Source organism: Crassostrea angulata, chromosome 5 (genome assembly GCF_025612915.1).
Source record: "Crassostrea angulata isolate pt1a10 chromosome 5, ASM2561291v2, whole genome shotgun sequence".
Taxonomy (NCBI): Eukaryota; Metazoa; Mollusca; class Bivalvia; order Ostreida; family Ostreidae; genus Magallana; species Magallana angulata.
Window position 1 is genome coordinate 39,755,055 of NC_069115.1, and position 25,345 is coordinate 39,780,399.

The 25,345-nt window shown below is 31.9% G+C and overlaps 1 protein-coding gene across 1 annotated transcript in view; it reads right to left on the minus strand.

The window, feature by feature from the left end:
- Positions 1-6,208: 6,208 nt before the first annotated feature.
- LOC128184875 (uncharacterized) overlaps positions 6,209-25,345 on the minus strand; it is a 28,182-nt gene continuing 9,045 nt past the window's right edge. The window contains exons 2-7 of the mRNA XM_052854508.1: positions 22,742-22,808; positions 21,082-21,262; positions 20,328-20,548; positions 10,995-11,216; positions 9,827-9,895; positions 6,209-7,583 (exon numbers count right to left, since the gene is read on the minus strand). Coding sequence (XP_052710468.1) covers positions 7,357-7,583; positions 9,827-9,895; positions 10,995-11,216; positions 20,328-20,548; positions 21,082-21,262; positions 22,742-22,808 — 987 coding nt within the window. The 3' untranslated portion in view covers positions 6,209-7,356. The remainder of the gene's footprint in view (positions 7,584-9,826; positions 9,896-10,994; positions 11,217-20,327; positions 20,549-21,081; positions 21,263-22,741; positions 22,809-25,345) is intronic.

A 25,345-nucleotide genomic window follows, 5' to 3' on the forward strand; every position in this document is an offset into this window, starting at 1 on the left:
ATCAGTTCACATTGTAAAATAAGTTTAAGTTAATTTTATAGTTACCATAATTATTCAACAGAAAAAATCATAACTGTTTGGATGTAACAGAAAACCCAATCAATGTACGGAGTATTAAGCTTAAAAATACACAATAGTGCATATAGCCACAGCTTTAATTGAATCATGTTCTTATGTAGCAACTATACCCTTCAACTTCCAGCAGTCGGTTTATTAGAAATCAATTTTACAGGCCCTTTATTATTTATGAACACATAGTTTTATATCAAATCAATATTTTTATTACTGTTTATCTATTGATTTTCGAAACGAGTTTTAGTTTTGATAAAATATTATTGAAGATTCCCATTTGAAAAAGATAGATCTAACAGTAAGAACTAATTCTCTGTGAAATCATAAAAAAGAATGATAATCTAGCAAAATTAATTTGTAAAACTAATTTTAACTAAATGTTGTTTTTATTTATTTCCTGTTAGATAACAATTTAAAGTAGACAAGCTTTCCACCTATAGGATGGAGACTACTTTTATAATTATGACGTCTACTGAATGATGACTGCTATTGAAAGTTGACCACTACTGAAAGTTGACCACTGCTGAATGTTGACCACTATTAAATGTTGCCCACTATTAAATGTTGACCATTATAGAATGTTAACCACTACTGAATGTTGACCACTATTAAATGTTGACCATTACTCACTGTTGACCACTACTGAATGCTGACCACTACTGAATGTTGACCATTACTGCATGATGACCAGTTCTGAATGTTGACCAGTTCTGAATATTGCCAAAAACTGAATGATGACTACTAATGAATTTTGACCACTACTAAAAATTGATCACTACTGAATGTTGACCATTACTGAATGTTGACCACTACTGAATAATGAACACTATCAAATGATGACTACTACTAAAACATAGACTTTTTTTTAAATGATGACCACTACTTAATGTTGACCACTAATGAATGTTGATCACTACTTAATGTTGACCACTATTGTATGTTGACCACTACTGAATGTCGACCACTACTGAATGTTGACCGTTACTGATTGCTGACAATTATTGAGTGATGACCACTATTGAATGTTCACCACTACTAAATGATGACCATTACTAATGTTGACAATTACAGAATAATGACCACTATTGAATGTTGACCAATACTGAATGCTGACCACTATTAAATGATGATAACTACTGAAACGATGACTCTTTTTAAATGATGACCACTATTGAATAAAAACTTATTAAAATGATGACTGTTATTGAATGTTGACCACTATTAAACTACGGAATAATTACCACTTTAAAATGATGATATGACGATACGCTTTACAGTTATTGGCTGGGTATGAGGGCAACATATGATTTGTTGAACCTGAAGGTGAAAATGTTGCCTGAGGCCACAGGCCTCAGGTAAAACAAAAATGTGTTTTCTTTATATATTTTTTTCCAATATAATAGACCGTGTTCCTGAGAATTATTTGGAATAAAAAACTTTTTTCCCTTTGTATGTTGGAAGACTGTTTAAATTTAACGGTTTGTGATATCCTACATGATAATGAAATTATGATACTAAAGCAATTTAAAAGCAGCAATTACTGCTATATTCTATTACAGCATAGACTTTACAGTTTGAACAAAGTTAAATTCAATATTATCGATTCTATACATACGAAATACCACTAGTAACTTATGAATAAGTTTTTGCTAAGGAAATATATGATTGAAAACCTTGAAATGGTACCGATGCAATATATTTCCAAATTATTGAAATATATCAATAACATGCATTGTTATATTTAAGATTTCGAATGTTTCTTCCCCTCTACCAAACTGAATGTGTATATGACAGAACGAAGCATAGCATAATCATTAGAGTTGTCGTTTGCATATCAACTTTGAAAGATGAAAATATGTTTTAATATTAATTTTGCTAGAAATGTATTCACTGAATATGCTTACTTTGCAATCACGGAATACGAAAAGAAAACTCCAAAAGAAATTAAGGCTTATATATGTGTTTGCCTGAGGAAATCTCGAATAGTGCAAGGATACTGAAGTGCTTGCAAGTGTGATTACACTAAATTGGCCGAATCAAGTAAACAAAATATGTTACAAAAGAGCTCTCACAAGTACAACAAACATTTTTTTGTATTCATTGCGTAGACGTGTTCGCATTCTCAATCACAATCAAACATTTTTCAAACAATAACGCACTCGGTATTTCAATTTTAATTGCAATTAAATGATGAAATGGAATTCATTATCGGCCACAATTGAAATGGTCATTCAACAGTTGTAATCATTAAATAGTTGTTAATATTCAATAGTGACCATCATAAAGATAGTTGTATTCAATATAAAAGTACTCATCATTCATTATCATTCTTCCTATCAGTCTGTCACTACACTGTATTTATCCAATACTTGGTTAAAAAAAACTTGGTGTCATTTTCTAAAAGGTAGAAGGAGTACAAAGAATTAATGGTTTTTCCTAGCAGATTTTTGACACACAAAATGTATTATACTCTTATGATGCTAATTAAAAAAACTAAAATAGAGTTTATGATATAATTTATATCATTCCTTGAATGCACATGACTCAATGGTCATTGGTGTTAGGTCATTTGAGAAATGTCGCTGGCTTAAACCTAGATTTGGTCACTTCATGTTCTGTGTTTTTTCCTTAGACGAGACACTTTACTTTTATTGTGTTAGTTCATCCAGTTACAAATGCGCTCTGGGGTAAACCTACGATGACCTGATGTTTCATCCAGGGGAAGTGAATGAGTCATCCGCATAGTGTCAGGGAAACCAGTTGTAAGCTATGGTCTTTATTGCCTTTATTGCTCGTAGAAGGATTCTACTTAATTTTGTAATGAAACTATAAGTTTTAAGAAATATTAATCTTCTTTCCTTTGTCCTTTAACAACCAAACTTTAATTTGCAATTCAAACATAAGTGTACACTTTTTTACAACAAAGAAAAATGTACTTTTTTGCAAATTTTATTAACACATTCCAGAAATACAAGTACATATTAAGCGATCAAAATACATTGATAATAATGTTAATAAAATTACTCGAAATAAGAGGCCCATAGGCAACATTGCTCATCTGGGTAACATTGGCCATAACTCTAATCAACGCAGCAAACTTTATATACAAAGGAGCTTTATAAAGTCAAACACAAATACAAAGCCACTTACGTTTTAGTAGTTGTATTAATTACATGTAAGAGTCAGGATGATTTAATACAAAATGATACTGCAAATTGTTGCATTACATTTCTAAATTATATATAGTAGGCTAAACTATATAAAGAAGATTTAAAGTCTTTTTATCAGCTGCATTGATCAAACTGAGACTGTGCATGACATTTATGTTGTTTGTTTTAGACATTAACACTTTTGGAATCCATAATTGTTTGTTAATGCATTTGTGTTTCTTAATCTCGACTTTAATTTGGCTTCAGTATTAAGAAAGTATTAGGAAAAATGTGTATGTTTTATTACTTTTCCAACCGATCTATAAATTAATTAAAAACGAGATATTGATACTATTGATAAATAATTAGAAAACTAACTAACAGTCATGTGCCTTGTTTCCTTAACCTCAATGCCTTAAATATTATATTATAATACCACCCCACCCCCCTCCATTCTGACAAACCCATAGTGATGAATGTAATATACTAAATATAGACTTGGTACAATAGCTTTTGTCTATAATATGTGCACAGATTATAGCATTTCAGTTTTTCAGTAGAATTATTTAAGTGTTATTTTCTACTTTCTAATATAAACTTTGATGCCTTGTAATGGTTTCTTCCTGAGCCTTTGGGGTCATGTTTTAAAAAAAATAAACATACTATATATCAGAAAACTAAAGTTTAAGTTTGAATTTTTAAGACTGTTTGGTTCTTGAGAAAACATAAGTACTTCACCCTTTTTTTACTCATTCGCAATTGTCTCCCCTTTGAAAAAGGCCCTTCATTAAAACACATGTGAAAGCCCTTCCCCAAGGATTCTTTGTGCAGAGTTTGGTTAAAATTAGCCCAGTGGTTCTTGAAAAGAACATGAAAATGTGAAAATTTTACGACAACGGCAACAATGACACTGACGACGACTACGACAGACAACGGACAAATTTTGATCAGAAAAGCTCACTTGATCCTTTGGTCGGGTGAGGTAAAAAGGGGATAGGATCTTCCACAACAATTAACAATCAAAGAAAAGGATTAAAAACAATATATATCATATGAAAAATGATTGCTAAAAAATCTTTAAAAAGTATTTACAACTAAAAAAGTTACATAAATTTCTTTTTTGAATGTGTCAAACTAACAATTCATTACTAACAAAGGGGAAAAAACTCTCCAAAGATTATTTTTATTTTCCGCATCTTTAGATAACTGAATAACATGGCTTGTCTAAGAAATTATTGGACAGTCCTCGAAAGTTAGACAACAGCCAGTAATATGTAACAGTTTGTCAATAGAGAAGAGAAAAAGTAATGCGTGATATTACATTCATTATAGTACAAATAAAACGCCGAAGGCTTAAGGTCAAGATCTAGTAAATAAATCCGGACTGTCCTTTTGGTGCTAGAACCATAATGACGTTATAATTGATTTGATCAATCTTTTTCCGTATTTACGGCTTCAAATGAACTATATAGAAAATAAAACAATATTTTGAAATTCTATTTTTAATCACGGGAAAAGTAATCCCGGTACCTATATTCAATTTGACATCATTTTAAAGAGGAGGTCAATAGCTTGTTAAATGCCGTTTTTGGAGAGACTGTACGCATTCTAGATATATTTCATTAGTCAAAAATGGACAAAACTCCGAGATTTGTTACTTTTATCCTTCATATTTCATGGAAAATGGTTGTTTAAAACATGATTTTTCTTTGTGTCTACCAAAAATGTATGCCACGGTACACCCCATGAAACAAAGCTATTGTCATGAGACATCATTGAAAAAATTTATATCTTGAATTTCTTTAACTTGTAGGCACCTTTGATTTACTAGATCTTGACCTTAAACACTAAAAAGTACGCAATAGTTAATGATACCAATATGTACACTTTTACATGGCCATAAAAACAACAACAAAAATACGTATTCAGTTTTTTTACATTTATATCCGTTTTCAAAATTGCACTACCTCAAAGAAATATTTCTTTTGAGGGTCAAAAATTTGTGGTCAGTAACTAAAATTTTGTTAGTTTATTTAGTTCAAAATGTCGACGAAATGGGAGCTTGAAAATATCATTAAATTGTCTTGATTTAAAATTATTTGTTTACTGTTGGAGGTCAGCTAATGCATAATAAACTGCCATTACACACTTTACACAGTAGTAAGTTGTTTCCTGGTCTATGCTGACCCTCTTGATGATGTATATTTTTTACATTCCGTTATTTACTTCAATAATGCCATTTTTTCTTAAGATGTTTTATTTTTTGATATATAACACCAAAAACCTAATTGCAGTCGGCTTAGTCTTAAATGAAATAGGAACATAATTAAAATTGTTCCTTAAAATGTAATTAAAAAATGAAGCGCATATAAAAAAAATCGTTCTAAGATAAGAGTGAACATAAAGTTTCCCTTGCAAAGCTAAATTTTCATTGTTAAACACAATCTCGGGAAGAGGTCAACATTTGTTAAAACATGTTCTGATTAATCATGTCAGTTTTCTTTTGTTATCGTGATGTCTTAAAATATGTACAAACTAGTATCTGGATGATTTATACCTGCAAAATAGGATCACAACATTTAATATTTTCTCTTCACAGAAATATACCACGTAACCCCATTCCTGAATAACTATTTATCATTGAAAGAGATAAAGATTGACAATTAGTGAGACAGCTTGGAAAAAAAGAAATTTAAAGTTGACGTTAACCCAGACTGCAAAAACAGTCCACTTATTGGCCGGGATTCACGAGGGCTAAGACAAACAGCAACCAAAGGCTCATATACATATATGATGCAAAATAAAAAAAAAACTTCAATGTAATGGTTTTATCATTATACAATGAAAAACTTCATGGGATAAATACTTATTGTAAACAAATCTATAAACTTGTTTTTTTATATAACCTATTTGAAGTAATTATTTGACGTCATACTCGGACATAGGACATACATGTATGAACAACCCATACCGATATCAACGTCATAATAACCTATAGTTAACCGAAAATTGTGTGAAATAACAACCGAATATTGTCGCAAAAGGATATGTACAATCCTGTAAATATAGGATCCATCATTATTTTTGATCATTAGTGATAGTTCATGATTTCAATTCAAATGAGTTGTGTTTTCTATCTCAAAGCAAGGAGATAACAATCACTCAACGAGTTGGATTTTTTCATCACGTTTTAATTCTATTTTAATGATTTAATCCCTATTTTATAGGATTTTTATGCAAAACCCAGGACACTAATTCAGTAGAAATACGTACAATTCATTGTGACGTCAATACAGGGTAAAATCATTTTATAAGTTGATTACATAAGTGATATTGACTGATATTAAGTGAAACATGTGAAAAATACATTTGATGTTGATTATTAAACTTTTGAGATATGCTGCCTAAAATGTTATGGATAATTTTTTTAAGTATATGTATTTGAGCACTGCATGTGATACACTTATCTAAAGAAATAAGTAAGATGAAATCGACAAAAAAATGCAGAATTGTATTGACAAAAAGGGGAAAAAACTTCACTTTTTTAGTGGTGCGAAAATATTTCAAGTTCAAAAAAAGGAGACAAAAATAACTTTTCTCTTTTTTGACTCATTTCAGTTTATAGAGAAACATAATTTCTTTATATAGAAGAAATGTTAAATGTTATGTCAATATTTGAAAAAATTAAAGATATTCAAATAATTTTAAGCTATTTAACTCACGCAAATTAACTTTAAAATCATCAAAATTATGAGTAATCTTAATCCTAAACAAAATGCCAACACTAAGTCGACGGTATCAATTACTCACTTGTCAGTCCCTGTTTAGAGTAAAAAAGTACGTGTACGCGCAATAAATCTAGCATAAGTGTAAAAAATAAATTTAACAGTGTTTTTATCATATTCAATTTAAAACTTTTGTCTGTTTGTTTTTCTAGAACCCCTTTTCAGAAACTGTCTTCAGGCAAATTTTCTGAGTGAATTTCGGCAAACGTGCCGCAACTACTGAAATGTTTTCGGCTAGATTGCTGCTAAACGTAATTATCTGCAAACGAGAAAGTTGTCTTACAATAAACTTGCTGCACATCTGCAGCATATATACCCTGATAAAAGGACAACGAACTTCATTCTCATCGTTATTCAACTTTGACACGTACAGGTTTAAATATTTTGCAAAAGTTCGTAAGGTCAATACAGACAATTATCCCAGCGACGAGAGAGATGAATAAAGCTCCAGTCACCCCCATGTATTTAGAGGTTGGCCTGTCATCGGGGGCACTGATCAGCGTCCGTTGGTACTTATTTGTCTCTTTTCTAAGGACAGTCAACTTTTTCTTCCTAATTTCAATTTTCTCTTGAAGCTCTGAAGTATAATAAAAAAAAGTTTGGGTCATGATCAAGTGAATCAAAAGATTGTGAAGTTTTCAAAGAAAAACAAATAACTGAAAATATTTTTTCATTTAAAGAGTTCTATCAAATATTAAAGAAAACAATTACAGGACGATAAGAGTTTCTATGAAATATTCCTTCCTTCTCCTTACTGCATTTGATATGTTTTGAAAATGTTGATAGTTTTTATTCAAATACAGAAAATAATATGGAATATGTATATTGTAAAAGCATATATCAGAACGAAAGTGCGAGTTGTTTTGTGATCTGTGGCGCGATCTAACAAATATGCAATTTGTTAAAATAAAAAAAAATAGATTAAGTTTGATACAGTTATATTAATTCAGTAGCTGATATTAAATTTTTTTATCAATTCCATGTTGATACCATGCACCAGGACGCATTCAAACCCTCCCCAATAAAAAAGATGCTTGTAATTATTACAATGCTCGCAATGAATGCCTTGTCACAAAAGTAAATAAACCGGATAGGGCCATGTAGTTCACTATCGCAACATCGCACCATCGATGTTTGAGTCGATAGTGCGATGGTGCGATGACGATGATGCGATAGTGCGATGGCGATGATGCGATGGCGCGACAATACGATGACGATGGTGCAATGGCACAATAAAGCGATAGCGGGACGACACGATGATACGATAGCGATAACAGGATGGTGCGATAGCGATGACGCGATGGTGCGATAGCGATGATGCTATGCTCTATCGCGTCATCGGTACTTCAGTTCTTTATCGCGTCATCGTCATTGTGCCATCGTGCCATTGCTCTATCGACTGTTTTGCTCATTCGCCATTGAAAAGAGAAAACACAACAGGCAGTGAATATATGTACGGATTTCATATGAGAAATTGACGTTATTAGGTTGATAAACTTGAATATTCTAATAATAATAATAATGTATTACAAATAAGCCTTGTCCGTCTAGCTAACAATATAAATATTTAAATTGTAGGTAAATAAACAAAGAAAAAAATGCAATTAGAGAAGACCACGTCATCAAGCCATGGATTTAAACAGGGAGGGTGATAATTCACATTTAAATCAATTAAAAACAAACACACACGCTCCATATATTGAGCGAAATAAAATTCAATTCCGATATACTAGTGAGCTATTAGATTTGATAAAGAGTGTGTATTTATTATTTTGAACCAGTACTTATTGTTATGACAATTAAGGGAGGATTACGTGCTCTATCTTTATTGTAATTGTCAGAGTTACCTCCCTTTAAATATTTAAATGACTTGTGTATGTAATATGAATTATAATATTGCAATAGTATTATACCTTCATTTAGATTAAGATGGAAAGTATGTACAAGTTAATTACAAATAGTTATTTTTCATATGATATATTTGCAGGGTTTATATTTATACATCAACAAACACAAACATCCGCACGTTACTGTGTTCGTAATAAAATTTCATCTTAAATCCTATGCCTTAATAATATATTCTAGAATCTCTTCGTCTTCAAACGCCATGTTGTGCAATGGCTGCTGGGAATGTTATCCTTTTGGAAAAAAGTCGATAGAGCGATGATGCGATGATACGATTAGGATGACGCGATAAAGAACTAATGATGACGCGATAGCGCATCGCATCATCGCTATCGCGCCAATGTGTCACCGCTATCGCATCATTGCGTTATCGCCATCGTAGCATCGCGATACCGCTTTATCGTGTCATCGCACTATTGCATCGCATTGTCGCGCCATCGCATCATCGTCATCGCACTATTGCACCATCGCATCATCGTCATAGAACTATTGCACCATCGCATTATCGACTCACACGTCGATGGTGCGATGATGCGAAAGTGAACTCAATGGCCCTATCCGGATTCCATACAAAAGAATATTTCAGCTTATTATTTGGTTAATCTACTCATTTTCAATTGTTCCTGAATATTATGTTATTTAATTTCCAAATGTTTTTTTCTTTTTTCATTCGGTAACAAAATTACTGTTTGTTTTTTTTTTCCTTGCTTTGGAACAACAACAAAGCTTATCCGAGCAGGCATCAAGTGACCTCATTTCAACATTCAAGATGCAATTCTCAATGCATAATTTACGACTACATCTATAAGTGCTGTGTCAGCTCTCTCATTGTTTGAATGATACTTGCATACATGTTAATGCCTAACTTTATCACCGTAACCTGTTTGTCCAATGCAAAACAATGCTAAAACCTACCGGGACACGATTTGGATATTGGTTCGTCAGGAACGTACATCGGAGGATCCGGCAAATACCAAAATGTACCTTTAAAAAAACCCAAAATCATCAGTTAAGTACCCCTGACGATGGTTTATCATATTCAAACTTATGTATTTCTTTGAACCATTTTTGAGATTGTTTAGCAAATAGAATAGTTTAAATTGTTTGTAAACTTTAATGTAATTTATTTTGAATACCTATAAACAGTTCAAATCAGAAAATATTGGTTGCTGTGTTTCTGTTTGATTTGCAATTCTATGTATACTAGACATTGAATACTATCAAATTATATGTAAATACTATATATACATTGTTTTAATATCTACCTTGTGTGTTCGAGAATTTTTTTTTACGAATGATTTTCATTCTACGGAAAAATCTTTAATAATAACTATATACACATTAATATATATATATATATATATATATATATATATATATATATATATATATATATATATATATATATATATATATATATATATATATATATATATATATATAATCTGTATTAGAATTACGCACATTTTTATAATATGAATTCTCGAACTTTTTCGACAGGAATTTCGAGAACACCCCATATGAATCATGTTTTGTAATATTTAAAGATAGAATTAATTCCATCAAAATATGTATCAGTAAGCGAAATATTTCTAAAAATTGTACACATGTCTGGATCCAAGCAATATTGACCTATAGTCCCGTTCAACCAGAAGCTCGACTGTCTCCGTTTATCTCTGACTACCAAGAGAGACTCTCTGTTCGTCTGAGATTTACAGATACAGCCAAGCTTTTGGTTGAACGAGACTAAATTTAACTCTGGCGTAGGAATACATACGACTACAAAATATATCTAAATTATTCGTACTGTTAAAATCTGACTATTTTCAAGGTATTTATAAATACGTTTCCTTAAAAATTAATGGTTCAGCATACAGTACACATAAATACAAATTGCCAATAATAGAAATAAAAGATTACACGTCGGAAACATTAATCTTATTTTATAGGTTGTGAGTGGTTAAATCTTATACTAGTATACTAATCGCACGGCTAATTTATTATTTTTATGTATTTTATATCATATAACATTAAGGCAGCTTTGTTAAGTGTGTTTCCCTTAAAAACAGGGAGAAATACTTACTAACATGTCTTAGTTCCGGGCTTTCAATGTACGGTTTCTGGTTGTTTTCACAGTTTTCTCGGGGTTGAAAACTGTGTTTTGTAAAGTACGTGTCATTTTCAAATATAGCAAAGTATGGTATAGTTTGGCCTTTTTCATTTTCATTCCGTTGGCACAAAACGTAATTGCCGCTGTTATTGATAACATTTCTGTTTGATGTCATCATGCAGTCTGGCGTTTCCCCTATAAAATAAAAACATCTTCAAACACAATAACACCAATGAATCATATTCAATAAAAGTTACAGAGGATAAATCGTTCAAACCATGGATCTGAAAACCTGTAATCTAGCGACATCAATCTATTCTAAATAAAGATAATCCGTACATGTTATTTCCTACAAGTATATGTCTTATTATCTCTAATATAATGGTTATATAATAGTTAAATTTATGAATTATCTCAAACAGCAAAAACAATTAGATTAGTGATTTTACTGTATGTTTTGAGAATCTAAGTGACTTTCATAGCCATCTATCTATTTCCCCCTTTATATTAAAACCCGTAGTGTATTTGCCCTGATTGTGTAAAAATCTGTTCACATCTGTTTTTAGCGCTCCTTGAAACTTTACATTTTAATCCAACAAAATAACTGGATTTATACACTATACGGTATACACAATAACTTCAAGACATATCGACTGGTGGATCTCGGAGATGAAATTACATAGACCTTAATACGAATTAAGATATATAAGCAAGCAAAAGCATAAATTTGAATCAATATAATCGTAATGATTGTTGTGATCTCTACTGGTGCAATATGGTGCCTTTTCCTCCTAACCATCCCCCCTACCCGAAAGAATGGCTATGTAGCAGTTTTTCACCTATGGAAAGCTGGCTATATGGAAGGATTTCCCCCTTTTTATAGCCAGATTACTCCCATGGACTTGTTTATGGCAGACCATTCCTGACCGTAATTTGCAATATCATAGATGATATTGAATATTCATAATAAAGAGTAATAAGTGCATTTATCAATACATAGTATAAAATACAGTTTTTGCTCCCAAAATGTGAAAAAAGGCACGCACCTTCATCACATTTCTGAATCATCATCCTTAATTGCATTCTTTGTTAAACTTTATTTGAACACCTTTGCACCAGTTATTCTGATTTCGGAATACCTTTGAACTTTGTATCGATGCATATCTGCAGTTTGACTATAAATAAATAAGATCTCAACGAATTTTGCTGTCATTTTACTTTTCAGAGTCAATAACATTTAAATATCCTTCTAACGCTTCCAAATGAATTTTTTTTTTAAAGTTTACATCTTTTTTTTATCCTTTTTAAAAATTGTTCCATAAAGTAAGCAAAGAAATACACTTTATATTTGAAAATGCGTGGGATTGAGGGGAACGAGAAACCCAGCTTCGATTTGTGTGAGTAAATAAAGTAATTATGTGTAGTATTTTTGAAGTCAGTGAATGGCATTTATGCCAAAATCAGACAAAAACGACGGAAAATACCGACGTTCTTCGGACGGAAAAGCTCCAAGACCGTCAACAGACTGTAAAAATGGCGGACTGTTTCAAGAAGTGGTTCTAGAAGTGGCCAGGTGGACCAAACGAACAAAAGAGGTTTGAACAAAGGGATAAAAGGCAATACTCATTGTAAACAAACTTTACATTGACGGTGTGGAATACAGGGACCGGAAAAGCTTAATACTCGGAGCACAGGGCTGTTAATGAGGACTCTATATAAGAATAGGACGATGCAGAGAATGTCAGCCAAACAAAATCACATCAATGTAAACAAATGAAAAACATTTTTTGGAATAGAAATATGGGTTTTCGACAAAAAAATATTGATCTATGTTTCCAAAAGTTATAGATGAATCATGATGTTTTATTAACTGAATGTTGGCTTCCGAAAGATACATGTATTTAATATGTACATTTGGATGCGTTTGACTCTTACGTTTTTTCCCGACAGAAGAGCAGAAGTGAGCGATGCGGTGGAATTGTAATTTCGATCCTTTAAAAAATCATGATTTTATAATTACCAGTTGTTAAAATCAGCATGACACTGTTCTATCACTAAAAATACTTTGTACACCATCTTTTTTTTTATTTAGAAAAATGTAGATAAAAACCTATTTGGAGGTCGTGGATATGTATTACCCAGAAAATCCACGTTTTACCATCTCTATCTGGAAACATAAATAACCACGATCCAAAACGAAGAGAAAGTTACGGCGTTAAGTGTTCTGAATGCAAAGACTTCAAATAGAGGAGATTTTATTTTATTTGATGCAAGTCCAACATTCTTTTTTCATTGTACATTATTCATATAGAAATTGAGTTCATAAGAATGGTAATGTCCCTTTAAAAGTATAAGAATTAATTCTTTGTACGTAAATTTATGTTGATAACATGGTAAGTTTTGCTGAATCTGTACATAGACTTCAACTATCTTAGACATGTTATATGATTATGCCTCAAAATTGGACCTGGCCATTGGTACAGATCAAACTAAAGTTGTTGTATTTAGAAACAGGGGTAAAGTACATGAAAACGAAAAATGGCATATACACACTGACCAAATAGAAGTTGTAGATCAATTTCTGTACCTTGGTGTTTTGTTGAACTATAAAGAAATTTTATGTTTGAAATTGGAATAGACTACATTTGGTACGACCAAGACAAAATATTTTATAAAAGCCATTTTTTTACTTATAAAACAAACAATTATCGACTCCCTTGTGGAAAATCTTATTGCAGATGTTAATAATTCATCAATATGTTTGTTATAGAGAAACATCATTGACCGTTGTTCAGGGCACTATTTTTGGTGAAAAATAGGTCTTCAATCTACTTTGACTCTTGAATTGAAAAATAACACGTCAATCAAAGGTTTATAGAATACAATATTTGTTTTTTCATTATCATAAGTTTTTATTTCATTTCGAGTGAACGTCATCCTATAGCGTTGCAATCGCACCCTAATAGTTCAAAATTATAAACTTTAATGCAAGTCTTTATGAAATAATACCATTTTATTTCCCTTAATGCGCATAATGAACATTTTGTTCATCATAACATGTAACTTGTACTGTTTTGCACAAGTTGTTCATTGGTCATTTCATAAAACAGACAAGCAGATAGATAGATAGATAGATAATTTTTGTAAAACGGTAACTGCAGTGGTAACGTTTTAATCTATGAACGATTTATACGATCAAATACGAGATACTTCAGTTAGCATTTTAAAGTACTTTAAAATTTTAATCGAGAAAACTTTATCTCGCAATCAACCCTAGATAAACTATTTCTCGGGGACTAAATCCTTTCAGGATTTATACACTGTATGTAAATTTTCTTAACAAGGATTTACAAGTGACATATATATAGATATTGACTGCATTTGTGACGACAAGTCTCTCGCGAACCTTGCACGAAAATATATATAAGTTGGATGACTGCAATTAGAAGAACTTGATTGTCTCGTTATTTAATTTATATTTACGTTTTTGGTGACGCCTCTTTCAGTACAGTACATTGTTATTGCTTTAAAGATAAAACGATTGATTTATTTTCATATCGTTTTTATATCAAATAGTACACCATCCCTAGATATTTTGCAAATTGTACAACAAACTTCACAGGTAAGGGTAACACCTATGAACGGTTTGAACGATCAAAAACGAGATGGTTCAGTTACATGTAGCGCTTGCTTGATATTGTTAACTTACTTTAACTCGGGGTGACTTTTTTTCGCAATTAAGGTGTAGATTATCTTAACAATAATTTACCAGAGATATTGAATTGCTAGTTCGCTGAAAGATATCTCTGCGCAGACAACACCCTGGTGAACCTTGACAAATTTTCTCGCACGCGAATAAAAGTTGGTTTACAGTTATTAAGGGAACTTGAATGTCGCGCCCTGTTATATTTTTCGCGCTTAAAACTACTTTTCATAACAGTACATTGTCATTGCTTTAAAAATGCAATGATAGATCTTATCTTATTTTCAGTGTACTGTATATATGATTTATACATTGTTGTGATTCGGGAATAATTGTTCACTGTTATTAGACTGCTTATTGTAAAATTTGAAACAAAATACTGCTCAACACTACTATTATGCTCTTAGAAATACAAATATTTGCATAGGTTTAATAACAAATTATAATTTAAGGTAATCGATAAAAATCAAATGTTCAGTATTAAGAGATACATGCAGTAGCAAATGCGATGAAGATATCGAAATCTCGGCGTGATACTTGAGGTTTTGAAAATGATTACAATTACCCAGTTAACGACAATGAAGCCTGACATAGCTTTTAATTTTAAAACCATCCATTTCAGTTTATTTAAAATCACTGCGAGACGATTTCGTAATTGCTTATGCAAAAAAAAAAGATTGCTTATAAGGTTTAAGCATGGAACGCCATTAAATGATAAAAAAAAATATCAAATATATATGTTTGATGAAGTTCATGATTAACATCCCAAGTTTTAAATCAATAGAAGATTTACAATTTCAACGACACATCTTCACCAGCCATAATGGGTTTTCGGTTCACACAGCGCCTCATAAACCTTTGACAGACTCATTACAAAAACGCGGTGATGCGATTGCATTTTCTAGCGAATAACTAGAGTTGTGTTTCTTGAAACTTTACATTTTAATGCAACAAAATAACTGGATCTATACACTACACGGTATACACAATAACTTCAAAACTTATCGACTGGCGGATCTCGGAAAAGAAATTACGTATACCTTGATACGAATTAAGATATAACCTAGATAAAGCGTAAATACGTATCAATATGATCGTAATATTTGTTGTGATCTCCACATGTGTAATATACTGCCTTTTCCTCCTAACGCCCCCCCCCCGCCCCGAAAGAATGGCTATGTAGCAGTTTATCACCTATGGAAAGCTGGCTATATGGAAGGATTTCCCCCTTTTTATAGCCAGATTACTCCTACGGACTTGTTTATGGCAGACCATTCCTGACCGTAATTTGCAATATCATAGATGATATTGAATATTCATAATAAGGTGCAATAAATGCATTTATCAATATATAGTATAAAATACAGTTTTTGCACCCAAAATGTGAACAAAGGCACGCGCCTTCATCACATTTCTGAATCATCATCCTTAATTGCATTCTTTGTTAAACTCTATTTGAACACCTTTGCACCAGTTATTCTGATTTCGGAATACCTTTGAACTTTGTATCGATGCATATCTGCAGTTGGACTATAAATAAATAAGATCTCAACGAATTTGTCATTTTAATACGTTTTGCTTGCTTTTTACTTTTCAGAGTCAACATCATTTAAAAATCCTTCAAACGCTTCAAAATGAATTTTTTTTTAAGTTTAAATCCTTTTTTTGATCCTTTTTAAAAATTGTTCCATAAAGTAAGCAAAGAAATGCACTTTTTATTTGAACGTGCGTGGGATTGAGGTGGATGAACGAGAAATCTCAGCTTCGATTTGTGTGAGTAAATAAAGTAATTATGTGTAGTATTTTTGAAGTCAGTGAATTGCATTTATGCCAAAATCAGACAAAAACGACGGGAAACACCGACGTTCTTCGGACGGAAAAGCTCCAAGACCGTCAACATACTGTAAAAATGGCGGACTGTTTCAAGTAGTGGTTCTAGAAGTGGCTAGGTGGACCAAACCACCAAAAGAAGTTTGAACAAAGGGATAAAAGGCAATACTCGTTGTAAACAAACTTTACATTGACGGTGTGGAATACAGGGACCGGAAAAGCTTAATACTCGGAGCACAAGGGCTGTTAATGAGGACTCTATAGAAGAATAGGACGATGCGGAGAATGTCAGCCAAGCAAATTCACATCAATGTAAACAAATGAAAATCATTTTTGGGAAAAGAAATATGGGTTTTCGACAAAAAAATATTGATCTATGTTTTCCAAAAGTTATAAATGAATTATGATATTTTATTAACTGAATGTTGGCTTCCGAAAGATACTTGTATTTAATATGTACATTTGGATGAGTTTGACGTTTTACGTTTTTTCCCGATAGAAGAGCAGAAGGGGGCGATGCGGTGGAATTGTAATTTCGATCCTTTAAAAAATCATGATTTTATAATTATCAGTTGTTAAAATCAGCATGACACTGTTCTATCACTAAAAATACTTTGTACACCATCTTTTTTTTTATTTAGAAAAATGTAGATAAAAACCTATTTGGAGGTCGTGGATATGTATCACCCAGCAAATCCACGTTTTACCATCTCTATCTGGAAACATAAATAACCACGATCCAAAACGAAGAGAAAGTTACGGCGTTAAGTGTTCTGAATGCAAAGACTTCAAATAGAGAAGATTTTATTTGATTTGATGCAAGTCCAACATTCTTTTTTCATTGTACATTATTCATATAGAAATTGAGTTCATAAGAATGGTAATGTCCCTTTAAAAGTATAAGAATTAATTCTTTGTACGTAAATTTATGTTGATAACATTGTATGTTTTGCTGAATCTGTACATAAACTTCAACTATCTTAGACATGTTATATGATTATGCCTCAAAATTGGACCTGGCCATCGGTACAGATCAAACTAAAGTTGTTGTATTTAGAAACAGAGGTAAGGTACATGAAAACGGAAAATGGCCTATACACACTGACCAAATAGAAGTTGTAGATCAATTTTTGTACCTTGGTGTTTTGTAGAACTATAAAGAAATGTTACGTTTGAAATTGTAATAGACTACATTTGGTACGACCAAGACAAAATATTTTATAAAAGCCATTTTTTTACTTATAAAACAAACAATTATTGACTCCCTTGTGGAAAATCTTATTGCAGATGTTGATAATTCATCAATATGTTTGTTATAGAGAAACATCATTGACCGTTGTTCAGTGCACTATTTTTGGTGAAAAATAGGTCTTGAATCTACTTTGACTCTTGAATTGAAAAATAACACTTCAATCAAAGGTTTATAGAAAACAATACTTGTTTTTTCATTATCATAAGTTTTTATTTCATTTCGAGTGAACGTCATCCTATAGCGTTGCAATCGCACCCTAATAGTTCAAAATTATAAACTTTAATGCAAGTCTTTATGAAATAATACCATTTTATTTCCCTTAATGCGCATCATGAGTATTTTGTTTATTATAACATGTAACTGTACTGTTTTGCACAAGTTGTTCATTGGTCATTTCATAAAACAGACAAGCAGATAGATAGATAGATAATTTTTGTAAAACGGTAACTGCAGTGGTAACGTTTTAATCTATAAACGATTTATACGATCAAATACAAGATACTTCAGTTAGCATTTTAAAGTACTTTAAAATTTTAATCGAGAAAACTTTATTTCGCAATCAACCCTAGATAAACTTTTTCTCGGGGACTAAATTTCAGGATTTATACACTGTATGTAAATTTTCTTAACAAGGATTTACAAGTGACATATATATAGATATTGACTGCATTTGTGACGACAAGTCTCTCGCGAACCTTGCACGAAAATATATACAAGTTGGATGACTGCAATTAGAACTTGATTGTCTCGTTCTTTAATTTATATTTACGTTTTTGGTGACGCCTCTTTCAGTACAGTACATTGTTATTGCTTTAAAGATAAAACGATTGATTTATTTTCATATCGTTTTTATATCAAATAGTACACCATCCCTAGATATTTTGCAAATTGTACAACAAACTTCACAGGTAGGGGTAACACCTATGAACGGTTTGAACGATCAAAAACGAGATGGTTCAGTTACATATAGCGCTTGCTTGATATTGTAAACTTTCTTTAACTCGGGGTGATTTATTTTCGCAATTATGGTGTAGATTATCTTAACATTAATTTACCAGAGATATTGAATTGCTAGTTCGCTGAAAGATATCTCTGCGCAGACAACGCCCTGGTGAACCTTGAAAAATTTTCTCGCACGCGAATAAAAGTTGGTTTACAGTTATCAAGGGAACTTTAATGTCGCGCCCTGTTATATTTTTCGCGCTTAAAACTACTTTTCATAACAGTGCATTGTCATTGCTTTAAAAATGCAATGATAGATCTTATCTTATTTTCAGTGTACTGTATATATGATTTATACATTGTTGTGATTCGGGAATAATTGTTCACTGTTATTAGACTGCTTATTGTAAAATTTGAAACAAAATACTGCTCAACACTACTATTATGCTCTTAGAAATACAAATATTTGCATAGGTTTAATAACAAATTATAATTTAAGGTAATCGATAAAAATCAAATGTTCAGTATTAAGAGATGCATGCAGTAGCAAATGCGATGAAGATATCGAAATCTCGGCGTGATACTTGAGGTTTCGAAAATGATTACAATTACCCTGTTAACGACAATGAAGCCTGACATAGCTTTTGATTTTAAAACCGCCGATTTTAGTTTATTTAAAATTACTGCGAGACGATTTCGTAATTGCTTAGGCAAAAAAAAAAAAAGATTGCTTATGCATGACCGAACTTATAGAAATGGAATGGAAAAATTTCAGACGGGGCTTTTCTTACGGGTTTATCTAAAACCTGACAAACAACTTATGGGGCACATGTTATGGGGGGGGGGGTGAGATATTTGAGATATAACATAAAATTGATTGATCTCATCTTTAAAAACAATTAAGTTCTTGTTTGCTTTTTAACGATGTGATGTAATTTGTTTAAAGTGTGACTTTACAGTTTTATATGTTTTATTTTTCGAGTATGTTTTGATGGTATCAGCTCAATCCTAATTAAAAACGTATGTTCATCGACGCTTCTTGAAAATATTTTATTCGCCTCGGCACTCGCTATTTCTTAATAACATGTTGAATTTCAAAATAACTTAAAATATTAAGTTATATATACATGTAATATCATTCTTGTTTTACTTTACAATTGTTGAATGCAAAGATACTACTCAATAAATATTATGGACTCACTCGTTTGTGCTTTTATACCGGTAAATCGATGAAATATGTTGATGGGTTTAGATATTATAAACAATGCACCTATTTTAACAACGCCAACCGGTTTATTTATTAATAAAAAATTCATATTTACCGCTTTAATTATGTTTAAAATGGGGGAATTCCTGCATATAGATTCGGTCCCGCTTCTGAAATCCTATTGACTGTCCCAAAATAAAAGCGATCATTGCAGACAAAGAATTCAACCAGTGTTATTGGCATAAGAAATAACCCCTGATCGTAATTGATCACCTCGTAATACTCAACGATTCCTTATTTTTTGAATACGATCACCCTTCATTTAAACCACACCATTGGTTAAAAGAAATGATAAAACAAAAACGTTCATACCGTTTGTTTGTTTTTTGCAGAGAAAAGATTTCTTGTTGTCACAGCTGTCAGTTTTAAATTTCCCAGTGGAGTAGTGATAAAACATACACAATATATCATCTCTTGGTTGCGATTGGTCTTGGATCGATCTGGGGTACATGTATAATGACTTACAATGATAATCCATGCTCTCATTGGAGTGAGTCCGCAGAAATGCTCCAACCCATATTCCTAGATTAGATCTAAGATGAAATAAAGAAATAATACTTTGTGAAGAAACAAAAAACTTGTGAATGTCGCATGTGTCTGTAAATTAAGAACGGTTATAAATATATTGTGCGTTCAAAGTATATTATAAGTTGTCAATTTTGTACAGTAATAAATCTTATCTTTTTACATTTTATTCCCTTAACATATCATGAGTATGTTGATATGTGAGGAAATAGAAAGATCTTTTAAACAAGATCTACTCAACTAAATTTTCTAGGTTTTGTATTCTATACATAAAGCAGAGATGTTCAGTTATGATTACTGAGGGAAACAATGTGGCCCCTAGGCCTTTTATTAACTGCTGAATATCTTGTCAACTTTAGAGAAAAACAACCTAACATTTGGGAAAAAATTATGAGCACAGTTGGATTTATTCACATTAAACGAGATAGGTAATAATGGCGTTTAAAACCCTGATGTCTTGATTGTTATTATTATATATATATCTAAACAGTTTGATTTAAAGGAGGCATGATGCATATCAGTTGACAAAAATAGAACATACATTTCTACATTCAATGTGGCTCCAAGTAGTTCATCAATCAAATGACTGAAAATGTATTCATAAAGTTGAAATTCTGAATCTGGTAGTACCAGCATTTCCCCTTTCTCCTCGCAAATCTTGGATGCAGTGTACCAAGTGACGTTTGTAAAATAAAGACGGTAGCCACAATTCTCATGAGGTTCTAAAGGATAAGAAAAAAGGAGTAAATTAAATTTTAAAGATATACATTTACAAATATATGTTTAGAATATAGCTATATGCATGAATATATGTCATGATAGATAGATAGATAGATAGATAGATAGATAGATAGATAGATAGATAGATAGATAGATAGATAGATAGATAGATAGATAGATAGATAGATAGATAGATAAACTCTGTAAAGGATTTACAAAATGATAATGAAATAATTACTGTGTTTAAAAAAAAATAGAGTAAATATATAATTCAAACCCCTTTTTCGTGTCATAAAGAACAGTGATTTATTATAATCAATGATAAATAAACAAAAAGAATTTTTTTTTCAAAAAGGAGTAAAAGTAAAGATATTAAAACTGAAATACAAGAACTTCTCATAAAAAATTTGAATAGATGAGTTTACAAACATACACATCAAAAGATGAACCCACACACCGAAAAACATGATATGTAGCTTCAACAGTTGTTATTTTTTAAATGATTTCGTATCATCAAATTTTCTTAAAACCTTATCTTAACAATTTTTTGTTGAAGGTCTCTTGTTTATTACAACCCTATATTTAGCTTTCCTGCTACATGCCCAGTAGTAGGTAAGTACATTTTAAAAGATATTTTTTGTGTTTGTGTTGATTTTTGCATTTTGTGATCATAGGGTCGGGCTTCCCCTCCCGCCCTTAAAACACGAACCCGTCTGAACTATCAATACTTGATAAGAAGATTTTAACTGACCAAGGGCTTATGAGTCTTATACTTTTGGTATAAATCATCGTAACATCCTAAAATGTATCCGTTTTACCGACCTTTTTACAACTTGCATATCCTCTTTATAACCCCCATCTCCGGTCTTACAAAACCAGCAACCCTGAACCAAGAGCCTTGAATTTTATAGGTTTTAAATAGACTTTCTTGTTCATTTTAATAATGCCCCCAGTTTACCTACTCAATGCCCATTTGTAAAAAAGAATAGTTTTGAAATGAATCCATGTCAGTTAAAAAACAATCAACAATTCCTACTCCCGAGGCCTAACAACAACTGTTCTGCATTGTGCAAAGTTTGGAAAAGGAGTATACTATTTGATCACTGTAATCATAACACTATATTACTGCTTGATACCCATGCCAAAAGAAGAGGTGAGTTACTTCATGTTTATTATATGACACTCAAAGTAACCTACTCTAGACTCTGACTCTCTGATTCTGGGAACATTTATTAAAAATTTGGTTTACCTTAATACAAAAAGTTAACCTGTTTTTTAACAGTATACCGATTTATATTTTTGACGAGAGGAGGAATATTTGTAAGAGATTTTAAACTTTAGTTTATATTATACTGTTTGTTAATCATATGATTTGTTATTTTATAGAAAATTCTGTAAATGTTTAAATACATAACATATAGCAGACGAGCAACTTATGTGAAATAGAGAAAGATATTATACATGTAAGGAATTTTTTTTACCTTTTTCTTTAAACTTTGCAGACATTGACGTATTTACTAATAGCATCAGAACGCACAAAGCCATTTTCTAAAATGAAAGATATTTGTGTTAAACATGATTTATTGTTTATGTACTTTTTCATTGTTGTGGCGAAACAAAGTGAAAAAACGTGTTGTCATTTAACAACGTTTATTAATAAATAAATATATCATGCACGACTAAATTTGCAGAAAAATGAATTGCAGATCACGAGATGCCGAAGTAGTACATGTGCATATAAAAAATTCAGTACACAATACTCCTCTCTGATTAGAAAAACAAACAATATGCACTTCCATGCTCAGAAACTACTCAGAAACATAGAGCCAAGAAACATAATTTATTCAACTAGAAATAAATCGTAGATGCTTCAATACAAAAAAAACCCCACTTATTACACAATTGCATGAACATGTCATTACAAAATATAAATAGTTGTACATATTTTATAGATATATCTCTTTAAATTTATTAATTTTATCGTCACACTGTATAAGGCATGAAAGTAAACAAGTATATATATATATATATATATATATATATATATATATATATATATATATATATATATATATATATATATATATACTGAACTAAAGATATATTGACTTGCATTCAATAAATACACAAAGTACACGAGAGCCCGTTCAAATTGTAAATTTAACTGTTCATTACAATGTAATCATCAACACTGACTATAAAAGTAAATGTTCAATGATAAACATCTATTCAATGAGACCAATTAGTTTACTGATAGGTATAATATAGGTACGCAGTTTCCTATTTACAATACGACGTACACAGACATTTCACAATAGTCCATCAGCACTTGGGATAAGTTCTTCATAAGGACCGCCAGACGACTCACGTCAGACATACATCAGATGATCACTGTCATCCTGTCCATCAGTTTACTAAACACTCCATGAGTTGGATTCTTTCCATTTGGTCCTACATGTTCCAGTTGAACATCTTAGATACGCCGCGCCACTCCTATTACCCTGTACCATACTAATCCTCTCATGTGGGATGAGTGAGGTGTGTTAAAAATCCACTAAATCTTTGACTGGTTTAAGAAGAACCATACTGGACCATTTATCACGACTTTATTAAGACCTTTGGCAGCTCAAATGAAGTTTGTCATACGGTTATATTGCATTTTATCTCCGTTTCCACGGAGAAAAATAAATCTTTGTGATATATTGATGAATGACGAGCTTTATTGATTTCCACAAACTCGATGTGTACAGCTCTTATCGTCAAACATAATACTGTATACTAACTTTTATTTGCGACGACTTTTTTCGCGATTTACTTTCTAAAAACTGGTTTGCGACAACGTATGTTCGCGACGAAACCCTATTTAGACCCATCTTGTTATAACAACCATGTGACATGGACTGGTTTGCAGCGGGAAATATTTGCGACCACGATGCTCTCGCGAATCTCGCGAACAGTTCTCTCAGGCGAATAAAAGTTGGCTTACAGTAGTTCATCGCCAATTCATTGTGTCTTATCTTTATTTCAACAAGATATATTCTAGTTTTACGTGTCACAATAAACCAGGGACCAAAGTACCAACACCCACGGCACAAAATAAAGATTTCCTGGAGTTATCTGGATGTTAGTAAATCAGTTATCTTCTGAGATATCAAGTTTCTACATAATCTTTAACGCACAACGCACTTATGAATCACTGAAGAAATCAGTTTCCTAGCGATAATTACTTAGTAACCACTGTTCCTTATAACATCCTCTGTATTGTGTCTCCCTTGATGAGCACAAGTTCTTTTTTGTTAATGGAAAATGTTGCACAATTAAATTTGCTACACACGAGTTCCTAGGAGAGGTTCTTTTGCTCAAATGGCAGTGCACTAGGGTTCAACCTGCCATCAATTCTCATCATAATACCATCCCGATCGAAATATTGGCATAGGTTCCGTATTGAGCTGACTCGAGACAAATGTTTCTGGGACTCCAAGAAAATGGTTTTCTGTGTTTCTTTTAAATCAAATAGTTTAATCTATCGTTTCATGACTAAAGAACAAATCTCGTACCCTACCATTTTCTGCCAACGGTTTTAGCACAGTAAATGCAGAAATTTATGAAAAAAATCGCTTAAAATGAATTGTGAGGTAATCCGTCACAACTATCTCGCTAGCATTGCTACGGATTTCTTGATCTTCACCATGGTTCACAAGTAAAAAGTATTCGCTAACAGGGTCTTCGCTTAGGTGCAGAAATTCATGCCCCCCCCCCCCCCGTAGCCACTTACAGCTCAAGTCATCGCCTTTACTTTTTTCTCGCGTTCGTACATGAGCTAGGTTTTCATCAGATTTCACTGCGAAGGTTTACATAATCGTAATATGCGTTTCTCACAGTTGGCTAGTAGTTGTAATAGCGTTTGTAGTGAATACTGATGTAGCTTGGCACAATCTTGTTGTCGGAATAGAACTTTGTTTTAAAAAAGTTAATGTTCAAATCCACTTTAACAATTTCTGCCATTTCAACTGCCATAAGAGCAGCTCATGATCAAAGTACTTTTCTTAGCAGAGAATTTCCATGTAAAGCAGATAACCTTACTT